The sequence below is a fragment of the Vombatus ursinus genome, unplaced genomic scaffold (genome assembly GCF_900497805.2).
Source record: "Vombatus ursinus unplaced genomic scaffold, bare-nosed wombat genome assembly UNPS02009835.1, whole genome shotgun sequence".
Classification (NCBI taxonomy): Eukaryota; Metazoa; Chordata; class Mammalia; order Diprotodontia; family Vombatidae; genus Vombatus; species Vombatus ursinus.
This window is the reverse complement of record NW_020949613.1, coordinates 24,758,838-24,783,198: the sequence shown is the minus strand read 5'-3', so window position 1 is coordinate 24,783,198 and position 24,361 is coordinate 24,758,838. Positions and strand designations below refer to the sequence as shown.

The 24,361-nt window shown below is 36.2% G+C and overlaps 1 protein-coding gene across 1 annotated transcript in view; it reads right to left on the bottom strand.

The window, feature by feature from the left end:
• SENP6 (SUMO specific peptidase 6) overlaps positions 1-24,080 on the bottom strand; it is a 116,341-nt gene extending 92,261 nt beyond the window's left edge. The window contains exons 1-2 of the mRNA XM_027852919.1: positions 24,001-24,080; positions 3,203-3,296 (exon numbers count right to left, since the gene is read on the bottom strand). Coding sequence (XP_027708720.1) covers positions 3,203-3,296; positions 24,001-24,058 — 152 coding nt within the window. The 5' untranslated portion in view covers positions 24,059-24,080. The remainder of the gene's footprint in view (positions 1-3,202; positions 3,297-24,000) is intronic.
• Between the last annotated feature and the right edge of the window lie 281 nt (positions 24,081-24,361).

Genomic DNA, 24,361 nt, shown 5'->3' with positions numbered 1-24,361 from the left:
ACGGGATTACAGATCTCAGTCACCTCATTTTCCTGATCAAAAACCTTAAACCTACCATAGTTCTGGTCCACCCATTATATATCCAATAAAGAACTCCTCTGTCATTCAAGGTCTTTTATGATCCAGCTATCTACCATCTTCCTTATTTCACAGTATTCCCCTTGATCTATTCCACTCATCCACACCCATGCCTAGAAATTTCCTCTGTACATTTCTACCTATCAGAAGTCCTTTTCTTTCTTCCAGGCCTACCTCAGGTACTACAAACCCCATCCTGCGTTTCCCCTATATCATCAGAGAGATGCTATACTTCCTCTTCAAATCTTGTCCCAATGGCTGCATCCTGTGAACCTAATTATATCTATATCTATATTTATAACTACATATGTCAAATTGTAGGCTACTGTTGACAGATGGAATCTGTTTGTCTTTTGATTACAGAGTCAGTGGGCTTCACACTGTGGTATGCTGAGTCTTTCATCTAACAAAGGACTTACTGCCCTAGCAGCTGATTCAGATATAAACTCCCACACAGGCCATCAGTCATTTCTGATGTATAAAATACAATCAGTATTTTTGGGGTGATGCCTTTTACTGAACACCATTTCTTGTACCTCCTGATCACCTTCTTGAATAAAGTATTCATGTTACGTAAGTGTGACACTTCTCTGTAGTCTACCATTCTTTAGTTCCCCATGTCTCATTCCTAAATCATGTTTTCCAAAATACTTTTCACCATTCTCCCCTATTCTGCATTTGCTCTGGATTCCCTGGGGACTAAAGTATATGTTGATTTAACATAAGGGTCAATTTCTCCACATCTTTATTCCTTGCAATGGATATTATACTGACACATAAGCAACAATTATTTTCATGGTGGTCTTTTGTAAAAGTTTGAAAGCTAATACAGCAATATGAGGTGACCAAGTATCCCATTCAATGGAAGTTTCTTTTTATTTCTGGATGCAACAACTTGATCTCCTCTCCAAAAAGAACCTGTGGACCATCCTTCCATTTAGCAGCAACATTGTTCTATTCTCACTCACAGCAATAAAGTAAAGGTTAATATGCATCAGTTCTCCCAGCAGTATCTCCACAGGAAGATTAAAGAATCATGGTATTATAGATCTAAAACTCAGAGGCCTCAAGAGCCATCTAGTCCAAAGCCCACATTTAACACTGAGGAAAATGAGGATCAGAATGGTTTTAAATGACTTGCCCAAGATCACATAAGTAAGCATCAAAAGCAGGATTTGAGCCCAGGTTTTCTGACTCTAGAGTCTCGAATGTATAGAGTACCAAGAGTATATGTTTATAGACATCTAAAATTGCACAAGTCTAAGCACTGTCTTCTCCCTTTTTATGCCACTGCCACTGTAAAAATAGTAGGGAGATGATGAGGACTGAGGGTCATTATACAATGTTTATTTGTTTCAGGGTTTGCTATAGTCAAATAATCACTAAGAGGTCAGTCTAATGGTAATTAACATCTCCCACAATTAGTTGGGCTACTTTTCAAGAAGCAGTCATGAGCTGTAGCCAGTACCTCACAGTTTACAACTTGAAATTCTAGCACACTGTAGGACAGAATCAGTCAGTCACAGCCTTGGAGCTAGAAGGGTCCTTAAAAGGCTGTCTTATCCAATCCCCTCATTTTATGAGTGAACTGAGGGAAGAAAAGTGAATAAACCAATGTCATAGGCTCTCAATCTACATGCCAAGTCTTGTTCCACAATATACTATAGAAGATTTAGCTGAAAGTGAAAATTTGTTCAAGCAAATTCCTGGAGTGAATGGTTTCTCTTTAACTTATTAGTCTTATCTTCGTAAAAGAATCCTGCCCAAAAACACTGCATAGAACTATTACCATTTATATATGGAAAGACTCTTAGTATTTACCTAGTTCAAATGTCTCAAATTACAAGGCAAGAAAAATTAATCTTCAAAAAGGTAGTGACCTGACTAATGTCAGAAGTGACAGACAAGTACCACAGCTAAGACTATACTCCTTCTATGTACTGTGTTTAACTGATAGTTCAATAAACTGAGGTTTTTATATCATTTCCCCAAAATGGACTCATCCTAGGTCCCAGCGGTAAAATGTCTAGCCTCTAGTTCATGGTAAGAAAAAATCTGTACTTGTCACAGTAAAGTCACATCAAGATAACATACAGTTATCTACTAATACCAAAATAGTTCTAAGCTATCAGAATTCCTCAGATATCAACCTCAAAATCCTCAGTCATATACAAAAATTAAATGCTGGAAAATGGGCCACTTAGGTCACCTTAGTGACCTGCTGACTCAGTATTTCTCTCACAACTGTCCTTGTTCTTGACCCCTTTGTTACTAAAATCTCCATAAGAAAAGGAACTATCTTATACAAAAAACATGTTCTTTTGAAACAGGGCTCTTAGCAATAACACACACACACACACACACACACAGCTTTCTCCTTCATGTGCTTAAATGTAGTAAGAAATTCAAGTTATCATGATGCACATTTTCTATTATGCTCTGATGGATGACCATTTTTTTTTTATTATTTGACTTTTGAATTTTAAAAAATAAAACATTTCTTCATATAACTTTAGCATTAAAAAGTTTATAAAAACAAAATTGGCCTTAAAATAAACTGAAAAACTTTTAACTCAAGATTCCTCAACTAAAACTTAACTTCAGACCAACTTCCTATTAGTGGAGGCAGTCAGCTCTAAAATAAAAATGTACCAAAAGACAATGTGTTCAAATTACTTTTTCAGGTGAACATTTCAATATATAAAGAACAGAACAGTATATATAAAATTGTGAACTTCTGGTCCTTTAATTTTAAAATAACTATTGCATTTAATATGCTAATAATAAAACTGCCTAGATTACGTGGGTCCCTTTTTGAACTTCAGTTTTCTTCTGGGCATGTTTTTAATGTTTCATTGATACTCTTTTTCCTTTTGTTATTTTATTGTTTTTGTTTTGCATTATAACCACTATCTACAACTTCCCTCACTCCCCCCCCCATAGATGGCCTCCTAAAGGACAATCAATCTTTTATTCTTAAAAATTAAATTTGTTTCAGAAGTAGTACATGTTTGGTGACCTGCGTGTTTAATCAAAAGAAAACTTTTTTTTAAGACTTAATAGGAAAAACATCAAACAGATTAAAAAATTTATCTTTCAAAAAGTCTACGAAAAATATCCTTACTCTTTTTCTGCATCTCCTTCACTCTCTTCTGTATCATCGAAGCTCCAATTATTTTTAAATCCTCCATCTTTCTTGAACTGTGATCTAGCCAAAGCTGAAATGAAAATAAATTGAAATAAATCCTTCAAGGTATAGAACAAATCAATGTGAAATCAGTGTGTGCTTTTCCAGGTCCTTTGCTTATTCCCTACCTGCTGTTTTCCTTTATTTCAGTCATTTCCCGACAGAAAATTTTGGTAGAAAAAGAAGTTAAACTCCTGGTTAACATATGAATTGAATCTTTCTTTAGTGTTTCATTTATTTGCTTCATTCAAACTATAAACCCCTTTAAGAATTTCTTTTTTAAAATAGTATTTTGTTTTCCAGTTACATGTAAAGATGATTTTTAACATTCTTTTTTAAATAAAATTTTGACTTTCAAATTTCCTCTCCCCCACACAGACTAGGCAATTTGATACAGGATATATATGTGCAATCATGTAAAACACATTTACATACATGACCGAAAAGGTAGCAGGAAGAAGGAGTGAGGAGGGACAGGGTAAATAGGGTGAGGATAGTGAGAAAAGAATAGGAAGGAGGAAAACACACAAGTAATTGTAGCTTAGAATGTGAATTTACCCATTAAACAGAAATGGATAGCAGATTAAAAATTTGAATTCAACAATATGTTGCTCTCAGGAAACATTATAAAAATGAGAGATAACACACAAAGATAAAGTGCAATAGGAGAATTTAGTATGTAAAAAAATTTAGTATGTAGAAATCATGATCTCAGATAAAGTTAAAAGTTAAAATAGATTAATTCAAAAGTGAAAAATAGAAAAATGACACTGTGTCAGCATTATTATTCAATACTGTTTTAGCATTTGAAATACCTAGACAATATAAAATACCTGAGCATATACTGGACAAAACAGACAAAGGAGCTATATGAACATAAACATAAAAACACTTTTTATACAGAAACTCAGATCTAAATATCTGAAGTAATATTTACTGTTCATGGGTACGTAAAGTCAATATAATATTTAAAATTATAATTTTACCTAACTAATTTATTCAATGTCATCCCAATTAAATTACTAAAAAATTATTTTACTGAGGTAGAAAAAATAACAACAAAGTTCATTCAGAAGGACAAAAGGTCAAGAACTTCAAAGAAACTAGGGGAAAAAAGACGTAAAGCACGTAAATTCAGCAATATCAAACCTTATACTATAAGGTGAGAGCATTGTTGAAGAGTAAAAAGGATAACTTCAATTATTTTAAATTAAAATTTTCTTGTACAAATAAAATCTATGTAGCTAAGAACAGAAAGAATGCAAAAAATTAGAGAAAGAAACTTTCACAGACAATCTCTCAGATAGGAAGTGAATGGGCTGGAATATTGCTGTGGTATAGGAAATGATAAGTTGGTTGAGTCAGAAAAGCATGGAAAGACTTGGACTTATGAAGGATGATGCTATGCACCTTGAGAGAAACAGATGATAGAAGTAAATAAACACAGTACAGTCTTACATATATGCATATAAGTGTGTATGTTCAGATATATGTTTATAGATATCTACGTGTATGAATATGTATGTGTGTAACAACACTTAAAATTGTAGCCTTCTTTAGAGTGGGGGTAGGGTGAGAGGGGTGGGAAGGGAGGGATGGAAAAAAAAAAGTTAAAAGTGCACCTAGAGAACAAAAGAAAAGCAGCAAGGAAAGAAGGAAAAGCTGGGCAACTCTGAAAACAATATGTAGTATTTATTATATAGGTTTTCTTTAAATGAAAACACATTGTTTTATATTGAATCCTCTCTAATGGTCTGCTGCGTACATATCAATTTTTTTCTTTTCTCATTTTTGTATCTAAGTTTAAAACTAAAAAATTACCAAAAAAAGGGGGGGGGGGAGATCACCAAAAAAAGAAAGCAAGAAAGAAAGCAAGAAAGAAAGAAAAGAGCAAGGCAAGAAAATCATGAAAAAAAGTCAACAGCTTGGTCAAGGAGGCACAAAAAAAAAATACTGAAGAAAATAACACCTTAAAAAACAGAATAGGCCAAATAGTAAAAGAGGCACAAAAATACACTGAAGAGATGAACTCCTTAAAAAGCAGAATTGGCCAAATGAAAAAAGAGGTACAAAAACTCAGCAAAGAAAATAATCCCTTGAACATTAGAATTGGGCAAGTGGAAGCTAATGACTCTATGAGACATCAAGAATCAATTAAACAAAATAAAAAGAATGAAAAAATAGAAGAAAACATGAAATAATGGAAAAACAATTGACCTGGAAAATAGATTGAGGAGAGTTAATTTAAGAATTATTATTGGACTACCTGGAAGCCATGGTCAAAAAAAGAGCCCAGACATCCTCTTTCAAGAAAAGGAAAACTGCCCTGATATTCCAGAAGCAGGTCAAATAAAAATTATATACTGATCACTTCCTAAGAGATCCCAAAATGAAAACTCCCAAGAATATTATAGCCAAAATTCAGAGTTCCTTACTGTAAGCCGTCAAAACGAAACAATTTAAATATCTTGCAGCCACAGTCAAGATAATGCAAGATTTAGCGGCTTCTACATTAAGGAATTGGAAGATTTTGAATGTAACATTCCAGAGGGCAAGGGAGCTAGTATTACAACCATGAATCACCTACCCAGCACAAATGAGAATAATCCTTCAAGGAAAAAAATTGATATTCTATCAAATAGAGGATTTCCAAGTATTCCTAATGAAAAGACCAGAACTGAATAGAAAATATGATTTTCAAATACAAAACTCAAGAGAAACATAAAAGGTAAACGTAAAAAGGGATTCAATAAGGTTAAACTTTTTTACATTCCTACATGGGAAGATGATACTTGAAAATGCTAAGAACTTTATTATTATTATGGCAATTAGAAGGAGTATTCATAGAGGACATGGGTATGAGTTGAATATGATGGGATGATTTCTAAAAAAAAAGGGGGGGGAGAGAAAGAGAAATGCACTGGGAGAAGGGGAAAGGGAGAGGTAGAACTGGGTAAATTATCTCACATGAAAGAACTTTTATAGTGGAGGAGAGCACTTGAAACTTATTCTCAGCAGAGTTGGCTCAAAAAGGGAATAACATACATACTTATTGACTATAGAAATCTATCTAACCATACAAGAAAGTAAGGAGGGGAAAGGAATAACAAAACGCAGGGAGCTAGTAGGGGAAGGTGTATTGAGGTAGAGGTAGTCAAAAACAAAACACTTCTGAAGATGGACAGGGTAAAGGGAGGGAGGGAAGGTGGAAGGGGGAGGGAGGGAGAGAGAGAGAGAGAAAAGAATAAATGGGGAAATAGGATGGAAGCAAATACACAGTAATCATAACTGAAAATTTTTTACAGCAAGTGTCTCTGATAAAGGCCTCATTTCTCAAATATATAGAGAACTGAGTCAAATTAAGAGTAAGAGCCATTCCTCAATTAATAAATGGACAAAGGACACGAATAGGCAGTTTTCAGATGGAGTAATCAAAGTTATCTACAGTCATATAAAAAAATGTTCTAAACCACTACTGATCAGAGGAAATGAAAATTCAAACAGCTCTGAAGCACCACCTCATACCTATCAGATTGGCTAACATGACAGAAAAGGAAAATGACAAATGTTAAAGGGGATTTGGAAATATTGAGGCACTAATGCATTGGTGGTAGAGTTGTGAACTTATTCAACAATTCTGGAGAGTAATTTGTAACTATGCCCAAAGGGCTATAAACCATGAATGTACCTTCTGGCCCAGCAATACCACTACTAGGTCTTCATCCTAAAGAGATTAAAAAAAAAAACAAAAAAAAAAACTAAAACCAAAAAGGAAAAGGACCTATATGTATAAAAATATTTACAGCAGCTCTTTTTGTAGTGGCAAAGAATTGGAAATTAAGGGGATGGTGATCAATTGGGGAATGGCTGAACAAATTGTGGTGTATAAATGTAATGGACTATAAGAAATGACAAGCAGGATACTCTCAGAAAAGCTGGAAATACTTACATGAACTGATGCAAAGTGAGGTGAACAGAACCAGAAGAACAATGCACACAATAACAGCAACACTGTGTGATGATCAACTATGAATGACTTAGCCATTCTTGGCAATACAAAGATCTAAGAGAATTCAGAAGGACCTATGATGAAAAATGCTATTTACCTCCAGAGAAAGAACTGATAGAGTCTGAATGCAGATTAAAGTATACTTTTTAAAACTTTATTTTTGGTGGGTATTTTTTTTGGGGGGGGGGGGTCTGTGTTTTCTTTTACAACATAACTAATATGGAAATGTTTTGCATGACTACACGTGTATAACCTATATCAAATTGTTTGCCTTCTCAAGGAGGGAGGAGAGTGGAAGGAAAGAATTTGGTATTTAAAAATTATTTTTACATATAATTGGCAAAAAATAAAATTATGCACACACACATATATTAAAAAAAAAAAGACTTATTAATTCCAATGAAAGCAGTGACCAATCATGTTTCATGGTCTTTAGGAGGATTCATTTTGCTCGACTCAGCTTTTTTATAAGGTCCCCCCCCACCTTTTCTCTTGATTAATGGTGGGGGGTGGGGAGGATTGTTGGGTTGGAGTATAGTGGAGAGAGTGGCTTAGCAATAGTAATACTGGGCAGCTAGGTGGCGCAGTGGATAGAGCTTCGGTCTTGGAGTCAGGAGGACCCAAGTTCAAATCCAATCTCAGACACTTGACACTTACTAGATGTGTGATCCTGGGCAAGTCACTTAACCCCAATTGCCTCACAAAAAAAAAATTAGTAATGCCAAAAGAAGGTGAATAAGTGTTCATACCCTTTGACCAAGAGATTCAACTAACAGGCCTCAAATACACTAAAATATTGTTCACAGCACTTTTTGAGATAGCAAAAACAACAACTTAAAACGAAATAGATGCCCATCAATTGGGGAAGGGCTAAACAAACTGGCATATATGAATGTAATGGAACACTGCTGTGATGTAACAACGATGAACGCAAGGAAGCAGGGAAAGATTTAGTGGACCTGATACAGGTAAAGTAAGCAGATCCAAAAAAACAACATATATAATGATTACAAAAATATAGATGGAAATAACAACCATAAAACAACAGAACGTGAATGTTGCAAATTTCAAGTCTTCTTAAATGATTGTTGACTTGCAAAATTACAAAAACAAGCATAGCTGCAAAGAAGAAATATGAAAAAACATTCTAACCCTACACCTTTATGGAAGAAATGGGAGGTCCATAGGTGTAGAATATTGCATTTATTTTCAGACTTTTCCCATGTATTAATCAGTTTTATAGATTTCTCTTCCTTTTTTCTTTTTCTTTAAAAGAATGTTATATGGGATAGTTTTGGGTGGGGTAAGGGAGGGACAAGGGAGAATTTTGGGGATGTAAAAAAAAGATATCAATAAAATTTTATTTTAAAAGATAGTGATACTAAAAACCAAAAGAGGATAATTGAATTAGTTTTAAAAGTACTGAAGATAAGGTCAGATGAAAGCATAGAGAAGCACGATAGTTTTTAAAGTAACATGAAGAGTTTGTTTTATACTCGTAGAAACATAAGTAGTGTGAAATGGTATAATAAATATAATATTTATAGTATAATAGAGGATTTGCTTTTTGTGTTTTCCTTTATGTATGGACATGTACAATAAGTTCAGAAGAAAAAAATTAAAAAGCAAACAAACCAAAGAATTAGTAAGAGTCTTCTCTGTGAGCAACTGACTGGATCTGTGAGGCTGAATTTTCTTCATATACTTCAATCAAAATAAGATAACAGACTGCCACTCTTCTCACTAAATATTTGTTTTGGAAAATAATGATTTTCACAAAAAAAATGTTACTTATATTAACATGTAATAGTTACTGTTGTTTTTAACTGAATTAAAATACTTTAAAATTTTATCAATTTTAACTTAGACTACAGTAAAAATACCAGTCCTCAATAATTAAGAATGAAAAGTGGTCCTAGGAATGAAAAATTTAAGGACTGCCAGTTTAGAGAACCCTGAAAATTCAAGTAAAAGTAATTGTAAAAATAATTTCAGTAATAGCAAAATACAAACTCACAACAATTATCAGCTTTTCTGTATTACCAAAAAACAAACAAACAAAAACCCCACAACATAAATTGAAAGATAAATTCCACTCAAAAGAACTCTACAATGTATAAAATATTTGGGAATATACCTACCAAGCACATAAAGAAATATATATTCATATTTACATATACTCAAGTACAAAATACTCTGCAGAAATATAAATTACTGAAGAAAAAATTAATTGCTAATGGGCAGTTTGTGCCAATAATAAAGATGATACTACTACCCAAATTACTTACTTAGTGTCATACCAATTCAACTATCAAGAGATTACTTTATAGGACTAGAAAAAAATTATAATGAAATTCATCTAGAAGAAAAGGTTAAGATTCTCAAGTGAAATAATGAGGGGGAAAAGTGGGAAGGAAAGGCACTTATCAGTACCAGGTTTCAAACTATTCTACAAAGCAACAATCATCAAAACTCCTTGGTATTAGCTTAAAAGAAAAGTTTATCAGTGGAACAGATCAGGTATACAATGTAGAGAAATAAACTAGCACAGTGCCAGATAAAACTAGGCTCCCAAACACTGAGATACTACTATTCAATAAAAACTTCAGGGAAAAGTGGCAGAAATTAGGTTTAGAACAACATCTCATACAATATACCAAAGCAAATTCCAAATAGACATGTGAACTAGGTATGAAATCAGATGCATAAATAAATTAAGACAGGAAGGAAAGCTATGGCTTTTGTACACATGAATGGATGAACACACAATCAAATGACTGATTATCACTGAAGATAAAATGTACAATTGAAATTACTGCTAAGTACAAATTAGTGAGAATAAGTGGTTGAATTATTTAAATTCAAACTCTAACCACTAGGCTGGAATCACTTACCATATTTTACATAATTATAACTTAGAATAGCAAGGACTTGGAATATATGCAACCACTTCATACAATTCATTATTCACACCAATAATGACCTAGTTGTGCATAAAATTAAAACAATTCTTTAAAAAACATTAAAGGAGGGGGGCAGCTAGGTGGCACAATGAATAGAGCACCGGCCCTAAAGTCAGGAGGACCTGAGTTCAAATCAGGCCTCAGACTAAACACTTGACACTTAGTAGCTGTGTGACCCTGAGCAAGTCACTTAACCCCAATTGCCCAAAAACAAAACAAAACAAAACAAAAAAAAACCAACAACAAAAAAAATTAAAGAAGGCAAAATTAAAAGGAAACGGTTGGGGCAGCTAGATGGCACAATGGATAGAGCACCACCTCTAGAGTCAGAAGGACCTGAGTTCAAATGTGACCTCAGACACTTGACACTAGCTGTGTGACTCTGAGCAGGTCACTTAACCCTGACTGCCTCACCAAAAAAAAAAAAGGGGGGGGGGGAACAGTTACTTATGGAAAAAACTTTTCAGCAAGTTTCTGTCATAAAGGTCTGACACCCAAAATACAAGAAGATTCAATTCAACTAGGATAGGAACACAGAAGGCTCAAAAGAAGACTGGCAAACTATCAAAAACTCTAAGAAAAATATGCTCCAAATTACTAATAGGTAAATGAAAATTAAAATAACTTTGATGTCTTACCTCACAGCCATCAGATTGGTAGGGATGACAAAAGGAAAATGACAGTAGTTAAAGTGGCTGAAGGAAAACAGACACACCAATGAACTACTTGGTGGAACTGTGAAATGGTTTGACCATTTGGGAAAACAGTATGGAGCTATAGCCAAAAAGGACGCCAATGTTCCTGAGTACATGTAAGGATTAAGGAATAAGAAGATCTGGAAAGATAGGAGGGGGCTAGTTTAAAGAAAGGCTTTGAATGTCAAACAGCATTTTGTATTTGATCCTGGAGGTGACAGGGAGTAACCTGGAGTTAACTGAGTAGAGAAGTTGACAAGGTGGGACTTGAACATTAGGAAAAATCACTTTGGTGGCTGAATGGAAGATGCACTGGAGGGAGGAAGAGTCTTAAGGTAGGCATATTCGCTAGCATATTTTAATAGTCCAGTTGTGAGGAGATGAGGCCATGCACCAGGGTGGTGGCAGTGTCAAGTGAGGGGTGAGACAGTGAGAAGTGAAGGATAACTCCTAGACTGAGAGACTAGATGGTGTTCCTCTCTACAGAAATAGGTCAACTGGGATGGGGACAATGGCTTAGGGGGAAGATGAGATGATTTTTGGACATGTTAAATTTAAGATATCTATAAGACTTCCAGTATGAGATGGCAATTAAATCCATGGGAGCTGATGAGATCACCAAGTAGAGTAGATAGGTAAAAGGGTCTAGGCCCTGTGGAACACAGAACTAGACAGATGAGAATCCAGCAAAGGAGATGGAGAAGAAGCAGGTCACAGAGGTAGAAGAACCAGAAGAGAATGATATCCTAAAAATCTAGAGATAAGAGCATCAAGGAAGAAAGGTGATTAACACATCTGACCTAAAGAAAGGTCAAGCAAAGTCAGTGATGCAGCTTAGTAAGAAAACAAAGGTGTTAGATAAACTTCAAGCGGGAATTGTCTACAGCCACCATCCACCAAGAGTTTGGTGTTTATAATATATGCAAAAAGAAGCAAAGTATTTATGGTATTATAGATTTCAATTGTTATGAAAAGTGAATATTGTCTGAAATAAAAATTGTTTTGTTAAGATGTTAGCATAAAAAGTCACAATTCTAGGGAATTACTAGTGAGAAAATGTTGTGCATGTTAGCAATTTTATTTTGTGTACTGTATTTTATGAGTTATTTCACGGTTACGATATTAGGAAAATGTGCATATTATCAGAATTAATGTTTGTTATAAAGAATTATATACAGAAAAGTGTATTTACAAGCAATCTAGTGAAAGATTACAGTTTTTGGTAGTTGCAGGAACCTAACCCCTATTTCCCATAGGTTCAATATATCAACTTTCATGTTTTTTTTACTTCTGTGCTGTTTTCCAGAAACATTACTCCCATGAAAGTTGAGGACTGAGTGTACTACGAGCCAGCTATTTTACAAGAGATTAATGAGAAAAAGGACTCACATGTATAAAAACTTATAGTAGCTCTTTTTGTAGCGGTAAAGGAGTAGAAACAAAGTGGGTGCGTGTCCATCAACTGAAAACTAGATTAACAAATCATGTTATATAATGAATATATGAAACATAAAGAAATAGTTGTGCTATGAGAAATGGTAAAAAGGAGAGATTCAAAGAAACCTGGGAAAACTTTTATGAATTGATAGAGAATGAAGTGAACAAAGGGGCTGCTAGATGGCACAGTGGAAGGAGTGCCAGGCATGGAGTCAGAAGATTCATCTTCCTAAATTCAAACCTGACTACAGACACTTACTAGCTGTGTTGAACCTGGACAAGGCACTTAACCCCATTTGCCTCAGTTTCCTCATCTGTAAAATAAATTGGAGAAGGAAATGGCAAACCACTCCAGAATCTTTGCCGAGAAAACCCAAAAGGGGGTCATGAAGAGTTGAACACAACTGAACAACACTTATTTAATAAGCTATGAATGTCAGTGGTTTTTCTTAATACCTTTCCTTTTTACGTCAATTACCAATATGGAACCATAAAACAAGGCAATGAACATGCTGGGAGTTCACACGATAAAAATTTCTGAACAATGATATTTTGGTACCTAAAACATTTTTAAAATGGTTCAGAAATTTATTTTAATTTGATAGCATACCATAACATATTACAGAGACTTTTAATATTTAATATCTTCTTGGGGTGGCACTATCACAAAACAATTTAACAGTCATCCACCCAAAAAAAATTTCTTCCAAAAGTGATTTTCTTCTTAGTTTCCAGCATAAGTAAAATAACAAAGTTAACTTAATTGCCATGTTAATTAAAGTAAACAATGACAAATAACTTCAAATATAATTTTATTTGGCTTTGAAGTGCATCATAGGATTTTTCTGGTAGCCTATCACTTTTCTAACTATGTTTTTTTCCCTCAAGTGTGCTTATTTATTAAAATGTGTTTCACAAAAGCCAAAATGTCTGTGTGATATAAAGTTGAAAAAGGATGTCTAAGTGGGATTGCCTTTCATTTCTGTAAGTGGTCTCTCATCTGTTATAAACTCTTTGAGAGTAAGGAACATATCTCATACCAGGGTTTAAGAAATCCTAGCCATAAAGTTATTGTAGTAAAGTACAATTAAATCATAGCACCAAATATTTGGGATTCAATCTTATCCCCAAATATGGCAGCATAATTTGCTGAGATTATATTTTACTATCACTTAAGAGCATAGTCCTGTACAATATTACATGGTGCAAGCAATATTGGAGGCTAGCCTGGGAGCTTCTGAGACTTCAGCTGCTCCAGCTAGTCCAGCCCATGTTTGAGTTCTATTCCACACAAAGGGTTAGATGGCTATCAGATATGGCCTAGAAAAATCTTGACTAGGTCCTCACTTCTTTCTAGATCTTCTTGATTTTCATCAACATTATTAAGAACTGACAACAAATTTTGTGGATATATTGTTTATCCTGCTGCTATGATGAAACTATAGAGGAAAGGAAGATAAATAACTTTCAAAGATGAAACAGCCAGTATGTGTCAGAATTGGTATGTGAATTCAGGTCATAGATCTAAACCAGCTTTCCACCAACTAACACACTCTCTCTCTCCCCTTCACAGGTTATCATATTGCCTTTAAGCTACTATTTTAACTTTTTTTTTTTTGCGCTTTTTGGTGAGGCAATCGGGGTTAAGTGACTTGCCCAGGGTCACACACTTATAAGTGTCAAGTGTGTCAGGCCACATTTGAACTCAGGTCTTCCTGACTCCAAGGTAGAAACTCTATCCACTGCACCACCTAGCTGATCCCTTAATTAACTTTTTAGTTGATATTCTAGAGTACTCTGTACACCATCATGTAATTTCAGAAATAAAAATAATTGACTCCAATTTGCCAACCACTTTCCTCCTTAATTTATTATTGTCTTAGTAAGCTATAGCAATACATCAAATAATAATAATGACAATGAACATTCTTGCTTCACTTCTGATCTAACTAGAGAAGTCCCCAGTGTGTCAACACTACAGGTAATGTTAATACTTGGTTTTATATAAATTGGAAGATCACAGTAAATAAGTTCTTTTGTTCTTATGCTTCAATATTTAACATACACAAGTTTTATATTTTGTTGAAGGATCTTTCTGGATCTATTACTATAATCGTGTGCTTTTAGTTTTGCCATTAATATGATTATTATGCCAGCTGATTTTCTAATTTTGAACTTTCCTTGCATTGTTCATATGAATCCAACTTGGTCACAATGAATCATTTTTTTGGTTAAGTTGCTCTAACTGCTTTGCCAGTATATTATTTAATTTATCCTATCAGTATTCATTAGTGACATTAAACTAATTTTCTTTCTCTACTTTATAACTTCCTGATTTGGAAATCTGGACCATCTTTATCTGAAGAATTTAGTAGATGGATAGTGGCAGCTAGGTGGCACAGTGGATAGAGCACCTGCCCAAAAATCAGGAGGATCTCAGTTCAAATTCAGCCTCACACCAAACAAATGACACTTACTAGCTGTGTGACCCTGGGCAAGTCATTTAACCCCAACTGCCTAAAAAAAAAAAAAGAATTTAGTAGATGGGGCAGCTAAGTGGTGAAGTGTATACAGTGCTTGGCCTGGAGTCAGGAAGACTCACCTCCCTGAATTCAAATCTGGCCTCAGACACCTAGTAGCTGTGTGGCCCTGGGCAAGTCATTTATTCCTCTTTGCCTCAGTTTCCTCGTCTGTAAAATAAGCTGGAGAAGGAAATGGCAACCCACTCTAGTATCTTTGCTCCCTCACAAAAAAATCCAAATGGAATCATAAAGAATCGGACATGACTCATAACAATAACACTCTTATTTCTCTATATTTGAAAAGTTTGTATAGCAAATTGCAAAGGCAAGTATTATAGGTGGAATCAGATGACTTGAGTTCAAATCCAGATTCCATTACTTTCTACCTGTATGACCTTGGGCAAATCAACACCCTTGGGTCTGAGCCTCAGTTTCATCATATGTAAAATGATGGGGTTAGACTGGTTGACCTTATGAGGTTCTTTCCAGCTGTCCATCTATGATCTTGTTAGTATTTTAAATATTTGATAAAATTCATTTATACCTAGTTTCCTATGTGGCTGTTTTCAATCTCCCTCAAATCCAAATAAATGCAAAATTAAATTAAAAGAATATAAGGGGAATTCTATTAGCGTACAGATTAGACTGGATGGCTGCTGAGCTTCCTTTCAACCCTCAAATTCTATGACCATGAATTGGATGAATGATACAGTAATGGCTACAAACCTGGCCTGTTTAAAGACAACTTACAACACTAAAAAATGGGAAATGGATAAAAGAACAAACACTGACTAAGACAATTACCATGTCCTAGGAAATTTAACAGATATAAATCAATCACCACAAGGAGACCTGAAGTAGCATTGGTGAGTGAGCTGTTATCAACACCCTTGTCAAGTTAAGAAATATGACAGCCAAGTCACCATCTACAAGTCAGTTTAGAATATAAACTTATTTGTAAAAGTTTACAGAGGATAGTGAAGTTAATGAGCAACAATCATTTCAGGGAGATGAAGGGAAAAACAAGTTTACAGAAAAGGATGACCCAATGCCAGATCAAATCCAGGGCACTTTAGGATGAAACTAGAAGATGACAAACAGAAAAGATATTATAATAAGGCTTTCATAAACTCTCCTCCAACCCCCCCATTACTAACAATTGAACTATCACCTTGGCCCTGATATACCACATGATAATAATAAATAACATTTATTACTTAAAAGTTTTCAAAGTGACCTACATACGTGAAACCATTTGGGCCCAAGAATAAAGCAAAAGGTAGGTATTAGGATATAATCCCATTTTACAGATGAGAAAACTAAGGCTCAAAATGATTAAGTAACTTGCCCAAGGTCACATTGCTAATGTCAGAAAGTAAGATTTGCATCAAAGTTTGACTCCTAGTCCAATGCTCTTTCCACTAAGTCACATTGCCTCCTGAGAAAATAAAGAATTTAATCTTTTGAGAAGTTAGAAACGGCACAAAAGAAAATAAAGGAAGAACAGCTATGGATACACAAAGAAAACCATGCTGAAGGTAACAATTTTGAGAGTGAAGGTTTTCCTCCCCCCCTCCCCTTTACACCTGTTCTTTATAATAGGATAATAGATTAGAGCTGGAAGGGATCTCAGGTTATCTCAGGTCACTCAACCTCCTCATTTTACAACAAAGGAAACTTGAGGCCCAAAGAGGTAAAATGATTGGGTTCGTTTCCTGTCCATCAGAATTTTCTACAAGCTATGCAATGCTTTGGACTTTATGGTTTTCTCATCTATAAAATGAGGATAAGACCCTACCTACCTTACATGATTTTTATGGGGGTTATTAAATGAGAATATGTACCATGCAAATGTAATGTGGTAGAAGCAGGATTAGTATATAATTATGTTAATAATTATAATGAAATAATATATATAACTAAAAGATTTTAAGGTTCTTGGGTCCATCCTTCTAGCCAGCTTACCCCTTCTTTTAATGAATCTGTGACTGTAGGTAGTAGTTCCATTCTTTCAGATCACAACTTATTTATGTTTTTTTACCCTGTGAGATTCTTGACCAAGTTCCCCCATAGAGCCTTTAGAGAGGATCTATCCAAGGTGCTGGAGGCCCTCCTGGATCTTTTACATTTCATGGATATCAATGCTACATGCTTGTCCATCTGTATTTCCTCACTTGCCATAAGACCAGCAAACCTCCTTTTTTTTTCCCCCTCAACCATGCATTTCTTCAATGATACCCCTTGGGATATCAGATCATTGAAAGTACTGTGTAATTTCTCTAATGTAATCCAACCTGTTATTTTCTCCCTATTCAATTCTATATCTAACTCACTGTCCATCTACAGTACTGAGCCCAAAAAAATCACAATATTGCAACCTTTAACTGAGTAGCATTTCATTAAGTTTATTCAAAGGCTCATTGTGTGGAAGTTAACAACAAAGACTAACTATAATTCACTTTGCCCCTTAAAGACGGTCTTATACTTCTACCTTAGTCAGTGTCTTTTATTTTTTGCATAAGGATATAGAAAAAACTTAGCAGTCAGTAAACCCAAGATCGACTCCTAACATGGCCACAAACTTGTTAAGTGAAGTTAGCTAAGTCATATAACTTGTGCCTCAATTTCTACATCTAAAAAGTGGACAACACCCTCTATCTACCTCATATAAGTATCAAGATGGATAAGTTAGAAAATAGGAGACAACATGGAAAAGAACTATGTACTGTTATAGCATATAATAATTTACCAAAGCAGCTCAGGAGATGAAAATAAACAGTAGGCACTAAAGAATGCAGTAAAGAATTTGAATGGGAGCTGAAAATAAAATAGCAGGATTACAAAATCTATGAGAAATTAGATACGCAGAATTAAGCTTCCACCTTTCAGAAGTAGTTTTCTAGTAAAAATAGGTGCAACAGAAAGAATCCAAATTCAAATGTGAACTCAATCATTTCCTGTGTGTTAGGCAAATTATGTTCTACCCTCAGTTTCCACATATGTAAAATAATGGAGTGAGACCATATTTCCTCTAAGGTCCCTTCTAGCTCTAAATAACCCTTCTTAGCAAGATAAGGGTGTAGTAATGGTATAGTTACTAACTTATATGAAAAGAACCAATGAAAACAGGCTTGTAGTAATAAAAATTATTCTAGAAACACGGAACTTGACGTGCACTTCAGATTAGCAAAGAAATTGGACTAACTTTCAAAAATGAGGTATTAAGCGCCATGTGCTTGAAAAACTCTGTTGGCTCCACTAACAGGTCAAAAAAAATGTTCATTTTCTTCTGGAATGAAAGTCAATGAGACTTTGAGTTAAAAACATATTGTGAAGTTATTTTATAATTCGAGTCAAAGTAGTAGACTGGGTTAGAGCTGAATTAGTATACATAAGTGTGAAATAAAACAGTGGCACCAGGAGACTGAGTTTAACCGTCTACTTGGTGCTCTTCAGCTAGGGATGAGGTTTTAGCTTGCATTAAGGGGCAAGGCCCAAGGAATCATTTAAGTGAAATTATAGAATTTATAGAAGAGAGGACAATTAGTCCAACTCCTACCTAAGAATTTACTTTATCACAAATCTGACAAATGCTTGTGTGGTCCTGGAGACCTGTGATCAGAGCAAATCTATTAGCTCCTTAAAAGCAGCCCATTATACTTTGGGATAGCTCTATCTATTCAAAAATTCTTTCTTGGATCAAGCCTAATCTGCCTTTCTGCCACATCCACTTATTACTCTTGTTTTTGCCCTCTAGGCCCAAGCAAAATAAGTGTAATCTTTCCTCCACACGAGACTGCCTTCCAAATAGGAAAGATTCCATGACTAGTGGTGTCACTGACATAGAAATGGTAGTCCCGGTAAATGCTTTATTGATTTGACTTGATCTGGAGTCAAGCAAACAAGCAGCAAAGTCAGAGCTGGAAACAGGTGATATTTGAAGCAGAAAGAAGGTAAGAATGCCTGGGGACTGGAAAAATAATAGCTGACATTTATATGATGCTGCAGCGTTTTCAAAGTAGTTTATATGATATTTCATTTTATCCCTGCAACAACTCTGTGAGATACTATAAGTAGCATGCCCATTCCACAGCAGAGAAAACTAAGGCTCTGAAAAGATTAAATGACTCACCTTTGGTGAAATAATTTGCAAATGTTATAGCTGGGATCTAAATCCAGTTCTCTTCTGACTTCCTAGTCCAAAGTTCTCAGTATGCTTGCTACCTCTCAAAAAGCACAAAGAGCCAGACAAAACTGAGTCAAAAACAGTTTCAGGCTTAGAGTTAAGGATCAGATGTCATTAATACAAACTTTCCAAGATCAAGAACAATCTGGAGTTAGTTAGAAGACTTTCGAGACCTAGGATTGGTCAGTAGCAGATACACAGTTACGAACAAGTCATATAACCCCTTCCCTCCAGCCAGTTTCCTCATTTGTAAAGTAAATGTATTAGGTCAGTACAGAGCCTCCAGAGAGAGATCAATAACACTTCAATGAGTATGGCCTGTCTATCCACAAAGGAAAGACCAAGTAGATGAAGACTGCCAAGATTTCTAAATGTATTTGAATAGACAACCTACAGAACCCAACTGCGTGTGTATCTGTGTATCTGGGACAATCAGTAGAGAAAGACAATGAGCTGAGCCTAAGCTGAAAAGGAGATTCCAACCAATTCTGGCTGGATTGCTTTTGGGAAATTGCAAAGTTCTTTTATTGAAGTACCATCAAAGCAAAGGTCCATCTTTTCAATACTAACATTTTGCCAAAGTTATTGTGTAGCAGTGAAACATGAAACCTTTTTGGTGTTGTTGAGTTGTTTCAGGCACGTCCAACTTCTCTGTGACCCCATTTGGGATTTTCTTGGCAAAGATACTGCAGTAGTTTACCACATCCATCTCCAGCTCATTTTACAAATGAAAAACTGATGCAAATTAGGTTAAGTGATCTGCCCAAGGTCATGCAGCTACTAAGTGTCTGAGGCCACATTTGAATACAGGTCCTCCAGGATTCCAGGGCTGGGTGCTCTATCCACCCAGCTAAAGCTAGAGTCACATAAAGAACAATGAAGAAGTATATGGTAGGTGTGAGTAAGATGCAATATATAACCTGGGATTCCAAAGAACCATAGACGAAGACATCAAGGAATTGTAAGACACAGAGAAAATGGGCTGGTAAAATGACAAGACTGAGGGAATACAAGTGTATAGCTAGAGAACTCCACTACCCAGATGTGGTGAGAAAGTGGGCAGGCCTGGATGAGCTACAGTCATCACTGTCGGAAAGATCTTCAGATCAATGAACTCAGATTCGAATGTCTGAGCAGAAGGGATTAAGGTTCAGTCAAGCTCTGAAATTATGATTAATTCACAAAAAAAGGAGGTAGGCATAACTGAGGAAGAATCAATTAAAGAGGAAACACAAGTACTCTGAAAGATGATGAACTAAACTGAGCTGATAACATCTGTTTAGAGGAATATAGGGAAAATCACTGGGCTTTACAATAGAGGGGAAAGACTTAAGGAATTAACAGCAGGGGGAAAAGATGATGGATTTCCCATAGTTGCAGGGTAAAAAAAAAGATATATACACACATATACATGTGTGTATATATATTTATACATGTATATGTACACATATGTATATATATGTACACATACACACATATTTAATGTGCCTAGTTAAGACAGCATGGTACAGTGGAAATTGCTGTTGGAATTGGGAGTCAGCTCTACCACTTAAGTGTATGACCTTGGGAAAGTACCTTAATCTTTTTGGACTTCAGATTCTTCATTGGTAAAACAGAGTTGCACTAAATGACTTGAGTTTCTTTCTAGCTCTAAATCTATGATACAATAATAAAGAACAGGCAAAGCAACTTCTTTGAGAAAGCAGACAAGGTATTATCTACTTCAAAAGGTCTTTATTTTGGGCCATAAACGAGAAAAGGAGGAGGGGGATTATTTAGGAGAGTTAAGGAAGGGAAAGGGCAGAGAGGAGGAGGACAATTAGCCCTATTCTGAAGGCTCCCAAGAACATAAGTAGAAATATGGAAAGGGAAGGAATAGTAAGGATTAGGTGGCATAAATGGTAAGGGCCACGAGGAAGAATTCAAATGAAATAAAAGAATTAAACAGAATTCAAAGGACTAACTACTCAAATCTGTTACACAAATATGTTGTAAGGCTGCTGAAAGTTAACTGGAATGTTAATAACAATAGTTAACATTCAAATAGCAATTTAAGGTTTGCAAAGAGCTTTACATATATTCTCTCATTTGCTATTAACAAAGTAGGTAGAAACAGAGAGTTTGAGTCTACAGGATTCTGAAGCAGAAAAACCAAAGAGGAGAAAGAAAGAAAATAAAAATTTGTTTTTCTACTTCGAAGAAAAAGATGTTTTTATTTTTTAACTAAGAACATCATTTTTGGGTCTGTTTTGTGGGATACCCCATGTGTTCCATTCAAAAGAACTAGAAGAAGGCTTTAGGCAAGTTGAGAGGATGATAGTCATGTCACATCTATGAGTGAATGGGTGTTGCAATCTCTACCATTGGAGATAGAATCACTGGATTAACGAGATCATGGATTCAAAGCACAGAAGAATTAGTTATAGATAACATGCATATCTGGGTACCAAATCAGATAGATATTGAAAGTACTTTGCAAAACTAAAAATGCTACCCAGATATAAGTCATTAATGTGAAAGTTCCAATTATTTAAGATGATTGTATCAGGAAAATTACAGTTAAGTAAAAGCATAAATAGGAAAATATAATGCCACATGCTGCTCGGCTTACAAGGAAAGGTGCGGATAGATCTGGTAAAGGAATGTTACTCATCAGGCAGTTTTAGGATGCTATTACCATGATCTTAAGAGCAGGAGATTTCTTCCACCCTAGCTATTTCACTTAGGAATGTAGTTTCAAGGCTATCTACAGTGAAAGGAAAGGGAAAGGAGTAAGGAAAGTGATTATTAGAACTGTAAACATCAATGTATTAATAATGTAACTTTAAAAACTTCAATTTTTATGATTACATAGTCAATAAGCATACAGTTTTTATCATTTATATGTATATAGCATATAAAAATATGTATCACACATTAATGTTTGCTTTACAGTCTCTAATTCCATTTGGCCATCCAGTAATCGTGACTGATTACCATTAATTCCACCTCCTCCTCTCCAGTTATTTCACATCAGTGTTGTAAGAATGAGATGAGATGATCTATGTTAAAGTGCTATATAAAAATCAAATGTATTATTGTTGTTCAATATTGGCAGTTCCATTAGGCCTGGTGGAGAAAGATCTAATGAAACACAGTGCCGAGCACACAGTAAGCATTTAAATGTTTATTCCCTTCTTCTGCTCACTCAAAGGCAGTACTGGTAGGCTAAAAATCTAAAACTAACAACTAATGTGAAGTTAAAAACATCATCAGTTAATCCTTTGGAGAGTAGAAACAGCATCATGTATGTGAACTTTTTTATTTATGTTACAGAATTATAAGTTTCTTACTTATCCCTGACTTTAACAAGAATATTCAAGTCTTGGCTTTACTTCTTTGTGTTAAATCTCTGTCAGTTATCATGACAGTATCTTCAGTATTTACAGAAGCCTGCTACCCTATAAACTGATCTCTCAAGATACAGCATAAAACCATCATTCAAGTCTCTAATCACAAAGCACACCATATTGTACATATAGCAAAGACTTAAGAAACAGAACTTGGCCATTCAGACCTCTTAACTAGCAACCAACCGGATCAAATATGATCCTAGTCAGAGAAAATAAAACTAAGAAAATTCACAAGCCTTCTCTAATTTCATACCAGGAAAGTCAATATACTTTCACTACTGACTAGGTATGGGCTAATAATCTAGCATAGTTAAATTGTAAAGTCAAGTAAAAAAAGACTCTAAAATATTTTCTCCCCTTCTAACACCTTGTTATTCTTCAAAGAATTCTCCCCCCCCCTTAATTCAGTGGTCATTCTGGCTTTAAAAAAATCACTCATAATATGCTCTGCAAATAAAAACAAAATACACCTAAATCATATGATACATGAAGTTGGCTTCTAGTGTTTTCAGCCAAAGGGAGTAAGAAAACTGGTTAATTTAAAAGTATCTTTGTATACCAAATTAGCAAAGTAAACACTAAGTACCATTCTCTGCCACTTTATCCAGTTACACAGAATTTAGTTTCTTTTGTGGGTGACTTATAAAAAACTAAAATTTATTCCTAATAAATATTTTCCTATCATTTATAAACCAGTTCATAATGGGCATTTTTTTTTTCATTGCAACTAACCTGAAAATAAAAGTACTGCTAGTCTCTGTTAAGGAGACTTTTGCTTGTTATTCCCTGACTGGATTCTGTTATCTCCATCCTTTCTTATTTGGGGAAAGAGTTCATTAAAAAAAAAAAAATCAGACATTTCACAGAAAAACAAAACAAGGCCTAATTACAGAACAGCAAAAAGAAGCCTGAAGCAAAGGAGAGGAGCAAACAAACAAAAATATCCCATTTTGCCAAAGCAAGTCACTTCTCCCCTCCCCCACCCTTCCACAACTACCCCTCCGCACAACCCCAAACACTCCCGAAACTTTCCATCAAAAACAAAGCACTCCAGGAACCCAGTCCCTCCCGCCCCCTACCCCGACTCCGGTGGTCCACCCAAAATATGAAACTTCATCGCCAATGGCTGCTCTCCAGGTCCTCACCTCACATCACCTCTTAATCCACTAGAGCCTTCGCTTGCTAGCCCCACCGCTCCACCCCAGCTGCCAGGCTGTGCGTCCCTTCCCTCCCCCAGGCCTCGCCGGCCTTCCTGGGGGCTGCGGGCCGCGGGCCGCGAACCCCGGGCCCAGCCGCAGCCGGCCCCACAGGGTCCAGTCCTGGGCCTACCCCGCCCTCCCAGTACATTCCCTCGAGAGGCAGGGACAGGGTTCTGGAAAGGATGGGAGCGAGAGCGGGGGGTGGCATTCCCAGGCCCGAGCGCCGAGGCCACATTTCCCTTCCATACTCCCCGCGCCCACACAACACACAAACACACACGCATTCTCTCTCTCTCACACACACACACATACACACACTTACACCCACCCACCTTCCAGAAAGCGGCCATCCCGAGCAGCGCTACCGGGGCCGCCGCCGCCGGCCGCCATGTTCCTCCTCCTCCTCCCTCCACCACGGCCGCCGCCGCCGCCGCCGCCACGGCCGCCGCCTCCTCTTCCTCCTCCTCCTCACTCCATCATCGTCCTCATCGCCGCCGCGCCGAAACCGAGGGGGGAAGGGGCAGTGCAGCAGCCACGTCGCGGGCCCCGACCGGGCCCCTCAGCCCCGCCGCCGGTTCCGACGCCTCCACAGCCCGCCTAAGTTGAGCGACCGAGGCGCCGACCTCCGGAGACCGATGCTGCGGCCTGGGCCCCAGTCCTGGCAGCGGGCGGTGCTGAGGGCCGGGCCTGGTT